This window comes from Oncorhynchus keta, chromosome 13 (assembly GCF_023373465.1).
Source record: "Oncorhynchus keta strain PuntledgeMale-10-30-2019 chromosome 13, Oket_V2, whole genome shotgun sequence".
NCBI lineage: Eukaryota > Metazoa > Chordata > Actinopteri > Salmoniformes > Salmonidae > Oncorhynchus > Oncorhynchus keta.
Window position 1 is genome coordinate 26,753,933 of NC_068433.1, and position 17,166 is coordinate 26,771,098.

The 17,166-nt window shown below is 50.9% G+C and overlaps 2 protein-coding genes across 3 annotated transcripts in view; one reads left to right on the forward strand and one right to left on the reverse strand.

The window, feature by feature from the left end:
* The window catches only part of LOC118373067 (tyrosine-protein kinase ABL1-like), a 76,081-nt gene extending 72,976 nt beyond the window's left edge, over positions 1-3,105 (forward strand). For both annotated transcript variants that reach the window (XM_035759133.2, XM_035759134.2), the window contains exon 11: positions 128-3,105. In XM_035759133.2, the coding sequence (XP_035615026.1) occupies positions 128-1,752 (1,625 nt within the window). In that variant the 3' untranslated portion in view covers positions 1,753-3,105. The remainder of the gene's footprint in view (positions 1-127) is intronic.
* Positions 3,106-3,282: 177 nt separating this feature from the next.
* The window catches only part of LOC118373068 (ras-related protein Rab-14), a 107,710-nt gene continuing 93,826 nt past the window's right edge, over positions 3,283-17,166 (reverse strand). Inside the window, exons 6-8 of the mRNA XM_052459884.1 lie at positions 9,955-10,042; positions 9,396-9,426; positions 3,283-6,146 (exon numbers count right to left, since the gene is read on the reverse strand). Coding sequence (XP_052315844.1) covers positions 5,969-6,146; positions 9,396-9,426; positions 9,955-10,042 — 297 coding nt within the window. The 3' untranslated portion in view covers positions 3,283-5,968. The remainder of the gene's footprint in view (positions 6,147-9,395; positions 9,427-9,954; positions 10,043-17,166) is intronic.

Sequence of the window (17,166 nt, forward strand, 5' to 3'; positions counted from 1 at the left end):
CACACCCCTCTTCTCAATGCACCCTTAAGTGATTTTAACCCATATTTAACAGATGTCAAAAGAGCTTTGGGACAATTTATTGAGTGTTCAAACAACTGATGATATGCATGTCTGTGTGTTCACCCAGACGCCTTGGAGCCGGAGGTGGCCGTGTCCCCCATGCTCCCCAGAAAAGAGCGTCCGTTCCTGGACAGCAACCTGAACGAGGACGACCGCCTGCTGCCCAAAGACAAGGACAAGTCCCGCAACAGCCTCTTCAACCTCATCAAGAAGAAGAAGAAGACGGCGCCTGCCCCGCCCAAACGCAGCAGCTCTTTCAGGGAGATGGACGGACACCCGGAGAGACGGGGGCTGGCGCCTGACCACCGAGACGACTTTAACAACGGCAACTTCAGTGATACACATACCAACGATCCCAACAAGGTTCTGAGTGCTAACAACAATGGGGCAGGGGGTATTACCAATGGGGCGCCCACCTACCCGGGCCCCTTGTTCCCCCCTCATCATGCCAGGAAGAAGTGTACGCCGGTGGTGCCCAGTGTAAGTGGTAAGACTGCCACCACTCCACCCAGCGAGGAGGATATAGTATCTAACTCTAAACGTTTCCTGCGCTCCTCCTCGGCCTCCAGCATGTCCCCAGGCTCGGATCGCTCTGAGTGGAAGTCAGTCACGCTGCCCCGCGACCTGCACAAAGGCCATTTTGACTCGGGCACCTTCGGGGGGAAGCCCGCCCTGCCACGCAAGAGGGCCAACGAGAAGCCAGAGATCAGCATCCCTCGCATGGGCACCCTCACCCCCCCACCCCGCCTGCCCAAGAAGACAGAGGATCCATCAGATGAGGTGTTTAAGGACGCGGAGTCCAGCCCCCTGACGCCCAAGCTTAGTAGGAGGCTTCCAGGGCAGGGGTTAGACAGCTCCAAGACCAGCGCCCTGCAGGCCGAGCTGCTCAAGCCCAACGTGTTTCCCACTCTGGGGGCAGCTGGGGACGAGTGCAGGGCCCGCCGCCACAAACACAACCTGGACTCCTCCGGTCCCAGGGAGAGAGGCAAGTTCCAGAAGCCCAAACCTGCTCCCCCTCCACCCCCGCCCTCCAGTGCCAAGTCAGGCAAGATCTCCCGCAGCCCCACTCAGGAGCTCCCCTCTCCCACAGACACCAAAGCCAAGGCCTCAGACTCCCACAACCCATCTAGCCCCAGTGACCAAGCTCGCTCTCTCCTGGAGGGCCACAAGAAACTCAGCCTCAGCACCTCCTCTAAACCACAGCCGTCAAAGACCTCCTCTTCCTCAGTGTCTGGCTCCACCTCCAGCCCCCTGGGCTTCTCCTCCCTCACCTCCCCAGGAGACCAGACCTCTCCCACAGCCTTCATCCCCCTCATGAACACCCGCCGCTCCCTGAGGAAGACCCGTGCGCCCCCAGAGCGCCAGCCCAACTCTGCCATCACCAGGGAGATGGTCCTGGAGGGCACGGAGCTGCTGCGTGCCGCCATCGGCCGCAACTCTGAGCAGACTGGCAGCCACAGCGCCGTGCTGGAGGCAGGCAAGAACCTGTCCAAGTACTGCGTGAGCTACGTGGAGTCCATCCAGCAGATGAGGAACAAGTTTGCCTTCCGCGAGGCCATCAACAAACTGGAGAGTAGCCTGCGCGAGCTGCAGATCTGCCCTGCTGCCACTGGGGGCACCAGCGGAGCACAGCAGGACTTCAGCAAGCTGCTCTTGTCTGTCAAAGAGATCAGTGACATCGTTCAGAGGTAGCGGAGAGGCCACACTGACTGAAAGAAAAAGCAGAACTTTAATGAACCTCCCCCTTCTCTCTCACTGCATGTAATGTTCCATAGTCGTGTCTCCTACACTGTGGTCATGCTGAACTCACGTTGAGGTGGAGTGCAGGGCATGCTGCAGTGCCCCTGGACAGTTTGAGCATGATGCACACTTCGGAGAAATAGATGTTATGCAGCCTTACAGGATGTTGGAGGACACTTCAAACACTAGACTGTGGTTACCATGCTCAGAATCAAAGGAACCTTATTCAGATGTTTGAGTTTTTCCTCATGTGTTTTGTCTGAAAGCCTTAACCAGAGAGGCCTGGGCCCAATTCTGCATCACGTCACCTTTTCATCAATCATTTTCTGTCTATCATGTATTTTTTTTGACACAATAGACAAAAAGCATATCACATTCTTTCCTTTCCTGGCAGAGTTGCGAATGTGCCACAAACTTAAAGCCTTAAATGGCTGAGGATGCCTTCCAGCTCTGTGGAGACAAACAGCCAAACGTCTTGTTTCCATCCAGAAATAATGGGGAGTGTCTGGAAGTGCACATTCTCTCCACCTCATTTACCGTTTTCCCCTCAGCTTGCGACATCACCCTTCATGGCAGATCTCTGGTGTGATATGGTGAAGATGTGACTGTCAGTATTGAGTTTGAATGGATGCTAGTAGCAGTAATGCAGCACTGTGCCATAGAGGGAAGAAGCAAAGTGAGCAGGAAGACTACCTGGGAACATTTTGTTTATGTGCACAAGATCTGAATAGAGTGCCTTAAAAAACACTGGCTTTGGGAATTACATTGATAAACTAAAACAGTGCAACATGGCCTTATAAATACTTATGTGGATGAGGAAAATTGTAATGTTTCTCCTTCAGGCAGGCATATGACTGAACACTACTGGAGAGGGACCAGGGAACTCCAACTTGGATTTGAATGTTGTTTCCATCTTGTCCTCGACTGACCATTTTATTACATTCAACACACACCATTTACAAACCTCACAAAAGCCTTCTGTAGTTGGATGGACATCATGTTTTAATGTATGGAGGATGTATAACCAGATATACAGTGAGAAACTGACCATTTGTTGATTATAGGACAGTTATTTCTTATCAAACCAATGAAATGCCACTGTGTAGTCAGGGGGTGACTAAGATATTCTACTTGTCGTTTCAATAATGCATTTCTTTTCAGTATTAGTTTGTGCTGTTCCCCACACCCTTGCCCTGACTGACTGCAATGCCTGAGGACAAAATCAACCTGAAGCTGCCTTTACTTCATGGTACTGTTCATGTATTTTTTATTCCCCTCTCCATAAAAATCATGCCACTACTTTGATTTTTTTGTGTCCGAGCCACCTCACAATTTTAGACTTATTTTGCTTTCCTTTGTAAATACATATTTTCTCCCTGTAACTTTGGTGCAATTTTGCTACTTGAAACCCATCAATTGAATCTGTTCTTACTCTACTTACATGTTTACGTGCACAATGTGACAAGAATGACAAGCAGTACAGCAGGTTATGTATAATGTATTTTCTGTCTAGAGCATTTTGTCAATGAAATCATATACACGCAAGAATGCATTTAAATGTTAACACAGCTCATTCAAAATGTATACATGTACGTTTTAGAACGTAGGAGGACCCATCTCTAGACATTCCCACACCCCAAAATTAACACAGCAATGCATCATGTTACCATTGGTATATTAAAATGAGTTAGGGTGATGGCACCCTATCCCCTTTAATCCCACCGACATTGGGGAGGGGACCACTATCAACGTAGAAGCAATTTTTCCATACTTTGGTCATAGTTTTATCCAATTTCATTAAACATTACATGGAGAGAAAAAACAGTGACATTCTCCACTCCACCTCCTACAAGCAAGAGTTGAGTTGAATCGACAAAGCACTAGTTTGAACACTTCCACTCAGACACCGAGGATGAAGAGTGAAGAAACAAAACGATGGAACCACCAAGTAGCACTATTGAGTAGAGGGAGTCTGTCCAAACATTTATTCATAGAAACTATGGGCTCAATTCAATCGAATCCGCATAGCGGTTGTTTTGGCGGTGTGGAGGTTTAACTGCATTAGAGCTGTCAAATCCACAAGCGGCTCCGGGCATTATACATAAAGCGGGCATTGCCATTGGCTACACAGATGCTTGTTTAGAAGTTCATACATTGGAATGTGAGAAGTAATTATACCTTGATTTGGCTGATTGAAATGAATCCTAATTTGAGTGATTATTTATAGCCAACACTCTCGTTATGAACTTTGATGGGATGGGTGTGGCGTCATGACAATGATCAAGGGCACCTGCTCACTGATTAGACAGCTCCAAAACATCAGCTATGCTTTTAGTCTGCCATCACTGGCTAACGTTACAGAATTCCCAAGCATGAAATAAACATGCCGAGATGTGTGTATCTTCAATCTCTGGGTTGACCAATCCTCCAAATAACATGGTCACATACAGAAATTGAGCTTGAAAAAATTCAGAATAACTATTTCCATTTGGGGCCGTTCTGGTGGGGCATGTTGCTTGGTGTTACTATACAAGCCTGTGAGGAGAGTGGGCTGGGGTGAGGGACCACAGGTGTAGGGTTAAGATGGAATAGGGTAAGCTGATCGCAGCAGGTAGCCTAGTGGTTAGAGCGTTGGGCCAGTAACCGAAAGGCTGCTAGTTCAAAATAAATCTATCAATCTGTCTTTGAGCAAGGCACTCAACCCTAATTGCTCCAGGATCCCTGGCTGGGACACCACTCTAAGGGTGTCTCAGGGGTAGTGGGATATACAACAAAATAACATTTCCATTTCACACTTGTACATGTAAGAAACAGAACAAATATAAAACAGCCCCAATTTGACTTTTGTTTTTAAATCCTAGCTCTGGATTTAAGGGGCAACATCTACCTTTTTTTTCACCAGCATCCCTGTGTTACACCAGTTACCATGTTTTACATAGAAATATCACCATATTGTAAAACAGTTTGTTTATTTGACAGCAGTATGTAGCGCAGCAAAGAAAAGATTAAACAGTAATAATATTAACCATAAGGCAACAAACGACAAAGAAAATGCTGGTAAGGACAGACATATTCTATTGATATGGTCTGGGGGGGGAAAAGGAGGAAGTTGGTGCAATGAAACTGATGATCTGAAGGAATCCTTCCCCATAAAGGAAAACGTGTTGTGTTTTCTTAAGTGTCATTAACTTAGTTAAAGAAATCCCTGCACACAGACACACTGTAGTGGCAGGAAAACACCCAGAGCCTTTCCTGTGACTTCATATAGGGAGAAAGACAAGTAGGTCGAGGCGTTTCAGGGGAATTCCAGGTCTCTTGGGCTTTAAAGTGTCTCTCTACTACACTAGTGTTGCCACTCTGAGGTGTACTGTAGAACACCATTAGAGGGATTCCATCTCTGCCTAGTATCAGAGCTTTACCATAAGGACCAGGGGGGAAAGCTTTGGGTAGAGACAGTGGATACCTGTTCTAGACCAGGTTCAACAACTGGACCACGCACACACAAACACACACACCCCGCTAATAGTGATCAGTAGCGGGCCACGTCATACATGACATTTCTTTCACTAACCATCTCCTCCCTCGGAAGAGACCAAGCCATCGAGGGAAATATTTTACTCATACACATTTCAGTTCAATTAAAAGTCCTAGATCATTAAACCATGCAGGAGTGATGCAGGGGGAGAGATGCGGAGAGAGTGTCTAGATAACTCAATGTCAGTGAAGGTTAGACTATACAGGCTTGGTTGGTTTCAGATGTGCTAGATGAGACTTGATTGATAATATAGTAGAAGCTATAAAAGGAAACGTTAAAAAAAGTTTCTTTAGGTTTACCCATCTGTGTCAGTAAACCATGTATTTATACATGGAACTGGAATCCCATGGCAGATGAGCTGGACTGAATGATGCAGAGGAGGAGGAAGAGAAAGACGTGAAGATGACGACCATGTGAAAAGGTGGAGGAGGATGCACAGACAGGAAAAGAAGAGGAATGAGAATAACGAGGGAGGCAGAGGGACGTACACTACTACACAACCCAGCCAACCCATCCCTTGTTCCGTGCCCCACCCTCATGCAGTCCCAGTGGAGTGGGGAGGGGATGATGGAGGATGAGGAAAGGGGGTGGGGGGGGGGGGGGGTGGAGAAGGACACAGAGAGGCGTTGGTCATTAGCAGCCGCAGCCTTCCCTCTGGGGCTGTGGTTCGTTGGATAGTGGGCCTCCCTGGGGGGCAGAGGGCTTGTGTTGGACACCAGACTCTGCAGCGTTCAGGTCCAGACTGCCGTCCTGGATGTTCTGGTAGATCTTCTTAGCCGCCTCCAGAAAGGCATCCTCCACGTTCTCACCCCTGGGGAGAGGACACCCAGTCAGTCCCACGGTTAGGAACACAGTCAGTCCCACGGTTAGGAACACAGTCAGTCACACGGTTAGGAACACAGTCAGTCACACGGTTAGGAACACAGTCAGTCACACGGTTAGGAACACAGTCAGTCACACGGTTAGGAACACAGTCAGTCACACGGTTAGGAACACAGTCAGTCCCACGGTTAGGAACACAGTAAGTCACACGGTTAGGAACACAGTCAGTCCCACGGTTAGGAACACAGTCAGTCCCACGGTTAGGAACACAGTCAGTCCCACGGTTAGGAACACAGTCAGTCCCACGGTTAGGAACACAGTCAGTCCCACGGTTAGGAACACAGTAAGTCACACGGTTAGGAACACAGTCAGTCACACGGTTAGGAACACAGTCAGTCACGGTTAGGAACACAGTCAGTCCCACGGTTAGGAACACAGTCAGTCCCACGGTTAGGAACACAGTCAGTCACACGGTTAGGAACACAGTCAGTCCCACGGTTAGGAACACAGTCAGTCCCACGGTTAGGAACACAGTCAGTCACACGGTTAGGAACACAGTCAGTCACACGGTTAGGAACACAGTCAGTCCCACGTCAGTTTAGGAACACAGTCAGTCACACGGTTAGGAACACAGTCAAGTCACACGGTTAGGAACACAGTCAGTCCCACGGTTAGGAACACAGTAAGTCAGTCACGGTTAGGAACACAGTCAGTCAGTCACGGTTAGGAACACAGTCAGTCCCACGGTTAGGAACACAGTAAGTCACACGGTTAGGAACACAGTCAGTCCCACGGTTAGGAACACAGTCAGTCCCACGGTTAGGAACACAGTCAGTCCCACGGTTAGGAACACAGTCAGTCCCACGGTTAGGAACACAGTCAGTCCCACGGTTAGGAACACAGTCAGTCCCACGGTTAGGAACACAGTCAGTCCCACGGTTAGGAACACAGTCAGTCCCACGGTTAGGAACACAGTCAGTCCCACGGTTAGGAACACAGTCAGTCCCACGGTTAGGAACACAGTCAGTCCCACGGTTAGGAACACAGTCAGTCCCACGGTTAGGAACACAGTCAGTCCCACGGTTAGGAACACAGTCAGTCCCACGGTTAGGAACACAGTCAGTCCCACGGTTAGGAACACAGTCAGTCCCACGGTTAGGAACACAGTCAGTCCCACGGTTAGGAACACAGTCAGTCCCACGGTTAGGAACACAGTCAGTCCCACGGTTAGGAACACAGTCAGTCCCACGGTTAGGAACACAGTCAGTCCCACGGTTAGGAACACAGTCAGTCCCACGGTTAGGAACACAGTCAGTCCCACGGTTAGGAACACAGTCAGTCCCACGGTTAGGAACACAGTCAGTCCCACGGTTAGGAACACAGTCAGTCCCACGGTTAGGAACACAGTCAGTCCCACGGTTAGGAACACAGTCAGTCCCACGGTTAGGAACACAGTCAGTCCCACGGTTAGGAACACAGTCAGTCACACGGTTAGGAACACAGTCAGTCACACGGTTAGGAACACAGTAAGTCACACGGTTAGGAACACAGTCAGTCCCACGGTTAGGAACACAGTCAGTCACACGGTTAGGAACACAGTAAGTCACACGGTTAGGAACACAGTCAGTCCCACGGTTAGGAACACAGTCAGTCCCACGGTTAGGAACACAGTAAGTCACACGGTTAGGAACACAGTCAGTCACACGGTTAGGAACACAGTCAGTCACACGGTTAGGAACACAGTAAGTCACACGGTTAGGAACACAGTCAGTCCCACGGTTAGGAACACAGTCAGTCACACGGTTAGGAACACAGTCAGTCACACGGTTAGGAACACAGTCAGTCCCACGGTTAGGAACACAGTCAGTCCCACGGTTAGGAACACAGTCAGTCCCACGGTTAGGAACACAGTCAGTCCCACGGTTAGGAACACAGTCAGTCCCACGGTTAGGAACACAGTCAGTCCCACGGTTAGGAACACAGTCAGTCCCACGGTTAGGAACACAGTCAGTCACACGGTTAGGAACACAGTCAGTCACACGGTTAGGAACACAGTCAGTCACACGGTTAGGAACACAGTCAGTCACACGGTTAGGAACACAGTCAGTCCCACGGTTAGGAACACAGTCAGTCCCACGGTTAGGAACACAGTCAGTCCCACGGTTAGGAACACAGTCAGTCCCACGGTTAGGAACACAGTCAGTCCCACGGTTAGGAACACAGTCAGTCCCACGGTTAGGAACACAGTCAGTCCCACGGTTAGGAACACAGTCAGTCCCACGGTTAGGAACACAGTCAGTCCCACGGTTAGGAACACAGTCAGTCCCACGGTTAGGAACACAGTCAGTCCCACGGTTAGGAACACAGTCAGTCCCACGGTTAGGAACACAGTCAGTCACACGGTTAGGAACACAGTAAGTCACACGGTTAGGAACACAGTCAGTCACACAGTCAGTCACACGGTTAGGAACACAGTCAGTCCCACGGTTAGGAACACAGTCAGTCACACGGTTAGGAACACAGTCAGTCACACGGTTAGGAACACAGTCAGTCACACGGTTAGGAACACAGTCAGTCACACGGTTAGGAACACAGTCAGTCCCACGGTTAGGAACACAGTCAGTCACACGGTTAGGAACACAGTCAGTCACACGGTTAGGAACACAGTCAGTCACACGGTTAGGAACACAGTAAGTCACACAGTCAGTCACACGGTTAGGAACACAGTCAGTCCCACGGTTAGGAACACAGTCAGTCCCACGGTTAGGAACACAGTCAGTCACACGGTTAGGAACACAGTCAGTCACACGGTTAGGAACACAGTCAGTCACACGGTTAGGAACACAGTCAGTCACACGGTTAGGAACACAGTCAGTCACACGGTTAGGAACACAGTCAGTCCCACGGTTAGGAACACAGTCAGTCCCACGGTTAGGAACACAGTCAGTCACACGGTTAGGAACAGTCAGTCACACGGTTAGGAACACAGTCAGTCACACGGTTAGGAACACAGTCAGTCACACGGTTAGGAACACAGTCAGTCCCACGGTTAGGAACACAGTCAGTCACACGGTTAGGAACACAGTCAGTCCCACGGTTAGGAACACAGTCAGTCCCACGGTTAGGAACACAGTCAGTCCCACGGTTAGGAACACAGTCAGTCACACGGCGGGGCATTTCAGCACATTGAAAATGGAAGGTAAAAGCAGGCAGAACGTACAGAGGTCAGTTAACTTACGTTTTGGCGCTGGCTTCCAGGAATAAGAGACCTGTAAGAAGGAATGGAGTCAGACTACTGCAGTTCCCCAACCACCCTGCTCACTCATCGCTCTTCTCCTATGAATGTCCCCATGTCTTTTGCACTCCGTGCATGAATGCATGTGCCATTTCCTCCTCTTTCACCTCTCTTCCTCTATCAGAGACGAGTTGCTATTTTTCATCCCTCCATATCTGGAGGAGTCTGTTCTTCCCCACGCCCCTCTTGCTCTCCTTCCAATCACCAATCAGCATTCTGTTTGATCCGTGGTAGGGCCGCATTACAGCGCAATTCACATTTAAAGGTCTTTTCTAATTGAGCCGGAATCTGCAGTGTTTACCTTGAACAGTGTAATATTGCCTAAAAAAGCTGCGTTGTCGAAATTCACAATCAGGTTGAATCGCAACTCAAGTGAGAGTGTGGGGGCATTATCGCACAGTCAATTCCATAGGGAGGGATAGAGAGATATTGAGTTTTACTCATCTTCTATCTCTCTCAATCCTTCTCAGTCTCATGGAGTCGGAGGGTGTTTCCGACTCACCGTTCTCCTCAGCAAACTGCTTGGCCTCCTCATACGTCACGTCCCTCTGGGCTTCCAGGTCTGCTTTGTTACCTATAAGAATGATCACCTGGGGGAGGAGAGACCGACTCAGTCAGTCCTCCAGGTACCAAACACATCAACATCCTCACTACTCACCAATAGGCAGAAAACTACATGATTCAGCTCGCTCACTTTACCCAGTGTCTTAGAGGTCTTAACTTATTATTGGTGTGAAAAATGGATTTAGCAATATATACTGTATCGGCTAAATACCATGAAAGATCCAGGTATTACTATATCATTTCCAATGCATCTGGGCACTATGTATCCTTTTCCAACGTGAAACTCTGTTGACTGAGTACAAACTAGCTGACTGAGTTTAGGATGTTGCCTTTGTATAAACACCCTAAAAGCATATTCTGCACTGTAAATGAAAGCGGGGTGATTTGGCCATAACACATTTAGTCAAAATCCAATTTAGAGATGCACAGGGCTATAGGACATCAAACACACTGGGTGTGCTGCAGTAGTCAACATCACAGAGACACACAGGATGAGAGAGAGCGAAGGAGAGAGAGCGAGACACACGATGAGCGAGAACACACACACACAAGATGAGCGAGAGCGAGCGAGACACGCGCAAGATGAGAGCGAGAGAGACGCGCAAGATGAGAGCGAGAGAGACGCGCAAGATGAGAGCGAGAGAGACGCGCAAGATGAGAGCGAGAGAGACGCGCAAGATGAGAGCGAGAGAGACGCGCAAGATGAGAGAGCGAGCGAGAAACACGCGAGAGAGAGAGAGAGCGCACGAGCGACACGCGAGAGAGAGCGCACGAGCGACACGCACAAGATGCGAGAGCGAGCGAGAAACACGCGAGAGAGAGAGAGCGCACGAGCGACACGGGCGACACGCACAAGATGCGAGAGCGAGCGAGAGACACGCGCAAGATGAGAGAGAGAGTGCGAGACACATGCGCAAGATGAGAGAGAGAGAGAGAGCGCGAGACACACGAGAGAGAGAGAGAGCGAGAGACACGCGAGAGACACACGAGAGAGAGCGCGAGACACACGCGAGAGACACGCGAGAGAGAGCGCGAGACACACGCGAGAGAGAGAGGAGAGCGCGAGACACGCGAGAGAGAGAGAGTCAGACACGCGAGAGAGAGAGAGCGTCAGACACACGGTTAGAGAAGAGCGCAGACACACGAGAGAGAGAGCGCAGACACACGAGAGAGAGAGAGAGCAGAGACACGCGAGAGACACACGAGAGAGAGCGCGAGACACACGCGAGAGACACGCGAGAGAGAGCGCGAGACACACGCGAGAGACACGCGAGAGAGAGCGCGAGAGAGAGCGCGAGACACACGCGAGAGAAGAGCAGTCGAGACACACGCGAGAGAGAGAGAGAGTCAGACACACGCGAGAGAGAGAGACAGTCAGACACACGCGAGAGAGAGAGAGCGTCAGACACACGGTTAGAGAGAGAGAGCAGTCAGACACACGCGAGAGAGAGAGAGCGCGAGACACACGCGTTAGAGAGAGCGCAGACACACGAGAGAGAGAGCGCGAGACACACGAGAGAGAGCGCGAACACACGAGAGAGAGCGTTAGGAGACACAGTCAGTCCCACGGTTAGAACACAGTCAGTCCACACGGTTAGGAACACAGACACACGGTTAGGAACACACGTCAGAGGTTAGGAAACACACGAGAGAGGTTAGGAGAGACAGTCAGACACACGAGTTAGGAACACAGAGAGCAGACACACGAGAGAGAGAGGAGACACAGTCAGAGACGAGAGGAACACAGTCAGACACACGGTTAGGAACAGAGAGTCAGTCACACGAGAGAGAGAGAGTAGCGAGACACACGAGAGAGAGAGAGAGAGCAGACACACGAGAGAGAAGAGAGTCGAGACACACGAGAGAGAGAGAGACGAGACACACGGAGAGAGAAGACAGTCGAGACACACGAGAGAGAGAGAGAGCGAGACACACGAGAGAGAGAGAGAGCAGACACACGAGAGAGAGAGAGAGTAAGACACACGAGAGGAGAGAGAGCAGACACACAGAGAGAGAGGAGCGAGACACACGAGAGAGAGAGAGAGCGAGACACACGAGAGAGAGAGAGTCAGACACACGAGAGAGAGAGAGCGCAGAGACACACGAGAGAGAGAGAGAGAGAGAGAGAGACAGCGCAGACACACGAGAGAGAGACACAGCAGACACACGAGAGAGAGACACAGTCAGACACACGAGAGAGAGAGACAGTCGAGACACACGAGAGAGAGACAGTCAGACACACGGAGAGAGAGAGACAGCGAGACACAGTCAGTCACACGGTTAGAGACAGCAGACACACGAGTTAGGAAGACAGCAGTCACACGAGAGAGAACAGCAGTCAGTCACGAGAGAGCGAGACACACGAGAGAGAGGTTAGAACACAGTAGAGTCGAGACACACGAGAGTCAGAGAGTTAGGAACACAGTCAGACACACGAGAGAGAGAACACAGTCAGACACACGAGAGAGAGAAGAGCGTCAGTCACACGGTTAGGAACAGAGTCAGACACACGGAGAGAAGACAGTCAAGACACACGGAGAGGAACACAGAGAGAGAGAGAGAGAGAGAGCGAGACACACGGAGAGAACACAGTCACACACGGTTAGAGAGAGCGTCAGAGACACGAGAGAGAGAGAGACACACGAGAGAGAGAGAGGTTAGGAACACAGAGCAGTCACACGAGAGAGAACAGAGTCAGACGCACGAGAGAGAGAACACAGACAGCACGGAGAGAGAGAGAGAGCGAGAGACACACACAAGATGAGAGAGCGAGACACACACAAGATATGAGAGCGAGACACACACAAGATATGAGAGCGAGACACACACAAGATATGAGAGCGAGACACACACAAGATGAGAGCGAGACACACACAAGATATGAGAGCGAGACACACACAAGATATGAGAGCGAGACACACACAAGATGAGAGAGCGAGACACACACAAGATGAGAGAGCGAGACACACACAAGATGAGAGAGCGAGACACACACAAGATGAGAGAGCGAGACACACACAAGATGAGAGAGCGAGACACACACAAGATGAGAGAGCGAGACACACACAAGATGAGAGAGCGAGACACACACAAGATGAGAGAGCGAGACACACACAAGATGAGAGAGCGAGACACACACAAGATGAGAGAGCGAGACACACACAAGATGAGAGAGCGAGACACACACAAGATGAGAGAGCGAGACACACACAAGATGAGAGAGCGAGACACACACAAGATGAGAGAGAGAGACACACACAAGATGAGAGAGAGAGACACACAAGATGAGAGAGAGAGACACACAAGATGAGAGAGAGAGACACACACAAGATGAGAGAGAGAGACACACAAGATGAGAGAGAGAGACACACACAAGATGAGAGAGAGAGAGAGAGAGAGAGAGAGACTCATCTTCTATCTCTCTCAGAGAGAGAGAGTCTCATGAGAGAGAGAGAGAGAGAGACGAGACACACAAGATGAGAGAGAGAGAGAGAGAGCAGACACACAAGATGAGAGAGAGAGAGACACACAAGATAGAGAGAGAGACACAAAGATGAGAGAGAGAGACACACACAAGATGAGAGAGAGAGAGACACACAAGATGAGAGAGAGAGAGACACACAAGATGAGAGAGAGAGACGCGCAAGATGAGAGCGAGAGAGACGCGCAAGATGAGAGCGAGAGAGACGCGCAAGATGAGAGCGAGAGAGACGCGCAAGATGAGAGCGAGAGAGACGCGCAAGATGAGAGAGCGAGCGAGAAACACGCGAGAGAGAGAGAGAGCGCACGAGCGACACGCGAGAGAGAGCGCACGAGCGACACGCACAAGATGCGAGAGCGAGCGAGAAACACGCGAGAGAGAGAGAGCGCACGAGCGACACGCGCGACACGCACAAGATGCGAGAGCGAGCAGAGACACTGTAAGATGAGAGAGAGAGGGTGACACATGCGCAAGATGAGAGACAGAGAGAGAGCGCGAGACACACGAGAGAGACAGAGGCTAGAGACACGCGAGAGACACACGAGAGAGAGCTGCAGAGACACACGCAGAGACACGCAGGATGAGCGCGAGACACACGCGAGAGAGAGAGAGAGCGCGAGACACGCGAGAGAGAGAGAGCGCGAGAGACACGCGAGAGAGAGAGAGCGCGAGACACACGAGAGAGAGAGCGCGAGACACACGAGAGAGAGAGAGAGCGAGAGACACGCGAGAGACACACGAGAGAGAGCGCGAGACACACGCGAGAGACACGCGAGAGAGAGCGCGAGACACACGCGAGAGACACGCGAGAGAGAGCGCGAGAGAGAGCGCGAGACACACGCGAGAGAGAGAGCGCGAGACACACGCGAGAGAGAGAGAGCGCGAGACACACGCGAGAGAGAGAGAGAGCGCGAGACACACGCGAGAGAGAGAGAGAGCGCGAGACACACGCGAGAGAGAGAGAGCGCGAGACACACGCGAGAGAGAGAGCGCGAGACACACGCGAGAGAGAGAGCGCGAGACACACGCGAGAGAGAGAGAGCGCGAGACACACGCGAGAGAGAGCGAGACACACGAGAGAGAGAGCGCGAGACACACGAGAGAGAGAGCGCGAGACACACGAGAGAGAGAGCGCGAGACACACGAGAGAGAGAGCGAGACACACGAGAGAGAGAGCGAGACACACGAGAGAGAGCGCGAGACACACGAGAGAGAGAGCGCGAAACACACGAGAGAGAGAGCGCGAAACACACGAGAGAGAGAGAGAGCGAGAGAGCGAGCGCGCGAGACACGAGAGAGAGAGAGAGAGAGAGAGAGAGAGAGCGAGACACACGAGAGAGAGAGCGAGACACACGAGAGAGAGAGAGAGAGAGAGAGAGAGAGCGCGAGACACACGAGAGAGAGAGAGAGCGAGACACACGAGAGAGAGAGAGAGCGAGACACACGAGAGAGAGAGAGCGAGACACACGAGAGAGAGAGAGAGCGAGACACACGGAGAGAGAGAGAGAGCGAGACACACGAGAGAGAGCGAGACACACGAGAGAGAGAGAGAGCGAGACACACGAGAGAGAGAGAGAGCGAGACACACGAGAGAGAGAGAGCGAGACACACGAGAGAGAGAGCGCGAGACACACGAGAGAGAGAGCGCGAGACACACGAGAGAGAGAGAGAGAGAGAGAGAGAGCGCGAGACACACGAGAGAGAGAGAGAGAGAGAGCGCGAGACACACGAGAGAGAGAGAGAGAGAGAGCGAGACACACGAGAGAGAGAGCGAGACACACGAGAGAGAGAGAGAGAGAGAGCGCGAGACACACGAGAGAGAGAGCGCGAGACACACGAGAGAGAGAGCGCGAGACACACGAGAGAGAGAGAGAGAGACACACGAGAGAGAGAGAGAGACACACGAGAGAGAGAGAGAGAGACACACGAGAGAGAGAGAGAGAGAGAGAGAGAGAGAGAGAGAGAGAGAGAGAGAGAGACACACGAGAGAGAGAGAGAGCGCGCGACACGAGAGAGAGAGAGAGAGCGAGAGACACACACAAGATGAGAGAGCGAGACACACACAAGATATGAGAGCGAGACACACACAAGATATGAGAGCGAGACACACACAAGATATGAGAGCGAGACACACACAAGATGAGAGCGAGACACACACAAGATATGAGAGCGAGACACACACAAGATATGAGAGCGAGACACACACAAGATGAGAGAGCGAGACACACACAAGATGAGAGAGCGAGACACACACAAGATGAGAGAGCGAGACACACACAAGATGAGAGAGCGAGACACACACAAGATGAGAGAGCGAGACACACACAAGATGAGAGAGCGAGACACACACAAGATGAGAGAGCGAGACACACACAAGATGAGAGAGCGAGACACACACAAGATGAGAGAGCGAGACACACACAAGATGAGAGAGCGAGACACACACAAGATGAGAGAGCGAGACACACACAAGATGAGAGAGCGAGACACACACAAGATGAGAGAGCGAGACACACACAAGATGAGAGAGCGAGACACACACAAGATGAGAGAGAGAGACACACACAAGATGAGAGAGAGAGACACACAAGATGAGAGAGAGAGACACACAAGATGAGAGAGAGAGACACACACAAGAAGAGAGAGAGAGACACACAAGAGGAGAGAGAGAGAGAGAGAGAGAGAGAGAGAGAGAGAGAGAGAGAGAGAGAGCGAGACACACAAGATGAGAGAGAGAGAGAGAGAGCGAGACACACAAGATGAGAGAGAGAGAGAGAGAGCGAGACACACAAGATGAGAGAGAGAGACACACAAGATGAGAGAGAGAGACACACAAGATGAGAGAGAGAGACACACAAGATGAGAGAGAGAGAGACACACAAGATGAGAGAGAGAGAGACACACAAGATGAGAGAGAGAGACACACAAGATGAGAGAGAGAGAGAGAGAGAGAGAGACACAGAGAGAGAGAGAGAGAGAGAGAGAGAGAGAGAGAGAGAGAGCGAGACACACAAGATGAGAGAGAGAGAGAGAGCGAGACACACAAGATGAGAGAGAGAGAGACACACACGAGATGAGAGAGAGCGAGACACACACACACACGAGAGAGAGCGAGACACACACACATGAGAGAGAGCGAGACACACACACACAAGATGAGAGCGAGACACACACAAGATGAGAGCGAGACACACAAGATGAGAGAGAGAGAGAGAGAGCGAGACACACAAGATGAGAGAGAGAGAGACACACAAGATGAGAGAGAGAGACACACAAGATGAGAGAGAGAGACACACACAAGATGAGAGAGAGAGAGACACACAAGATGAGAGAGAGAGAGACACACAAGATGAGAGAGAGAGACACACAAGATGAGAGAGAGAGACACACACAAGATGAGAGAGAGAGAGAGAGAGAGAGAGAGAGAGAGAGAGAGAGAGAGAGAGCGAGACACACAAGATGAGAGAGAGAGAGAGAGAGCGAGACACACAAGATGAGAGAGAGAGAGACACACAAGATGAGAGAGAGAGACACACAAGATGAGAGAGAGAGAGAGAGAGAGAGAGAGAGAGAGAGAGCGAGACACACAAGATGAGAGAGAGAGAGAGAGAGCGAGACACACAAGATGAGAGAGAGAGACACACAAGATGAGAGAGAGAGACACACACA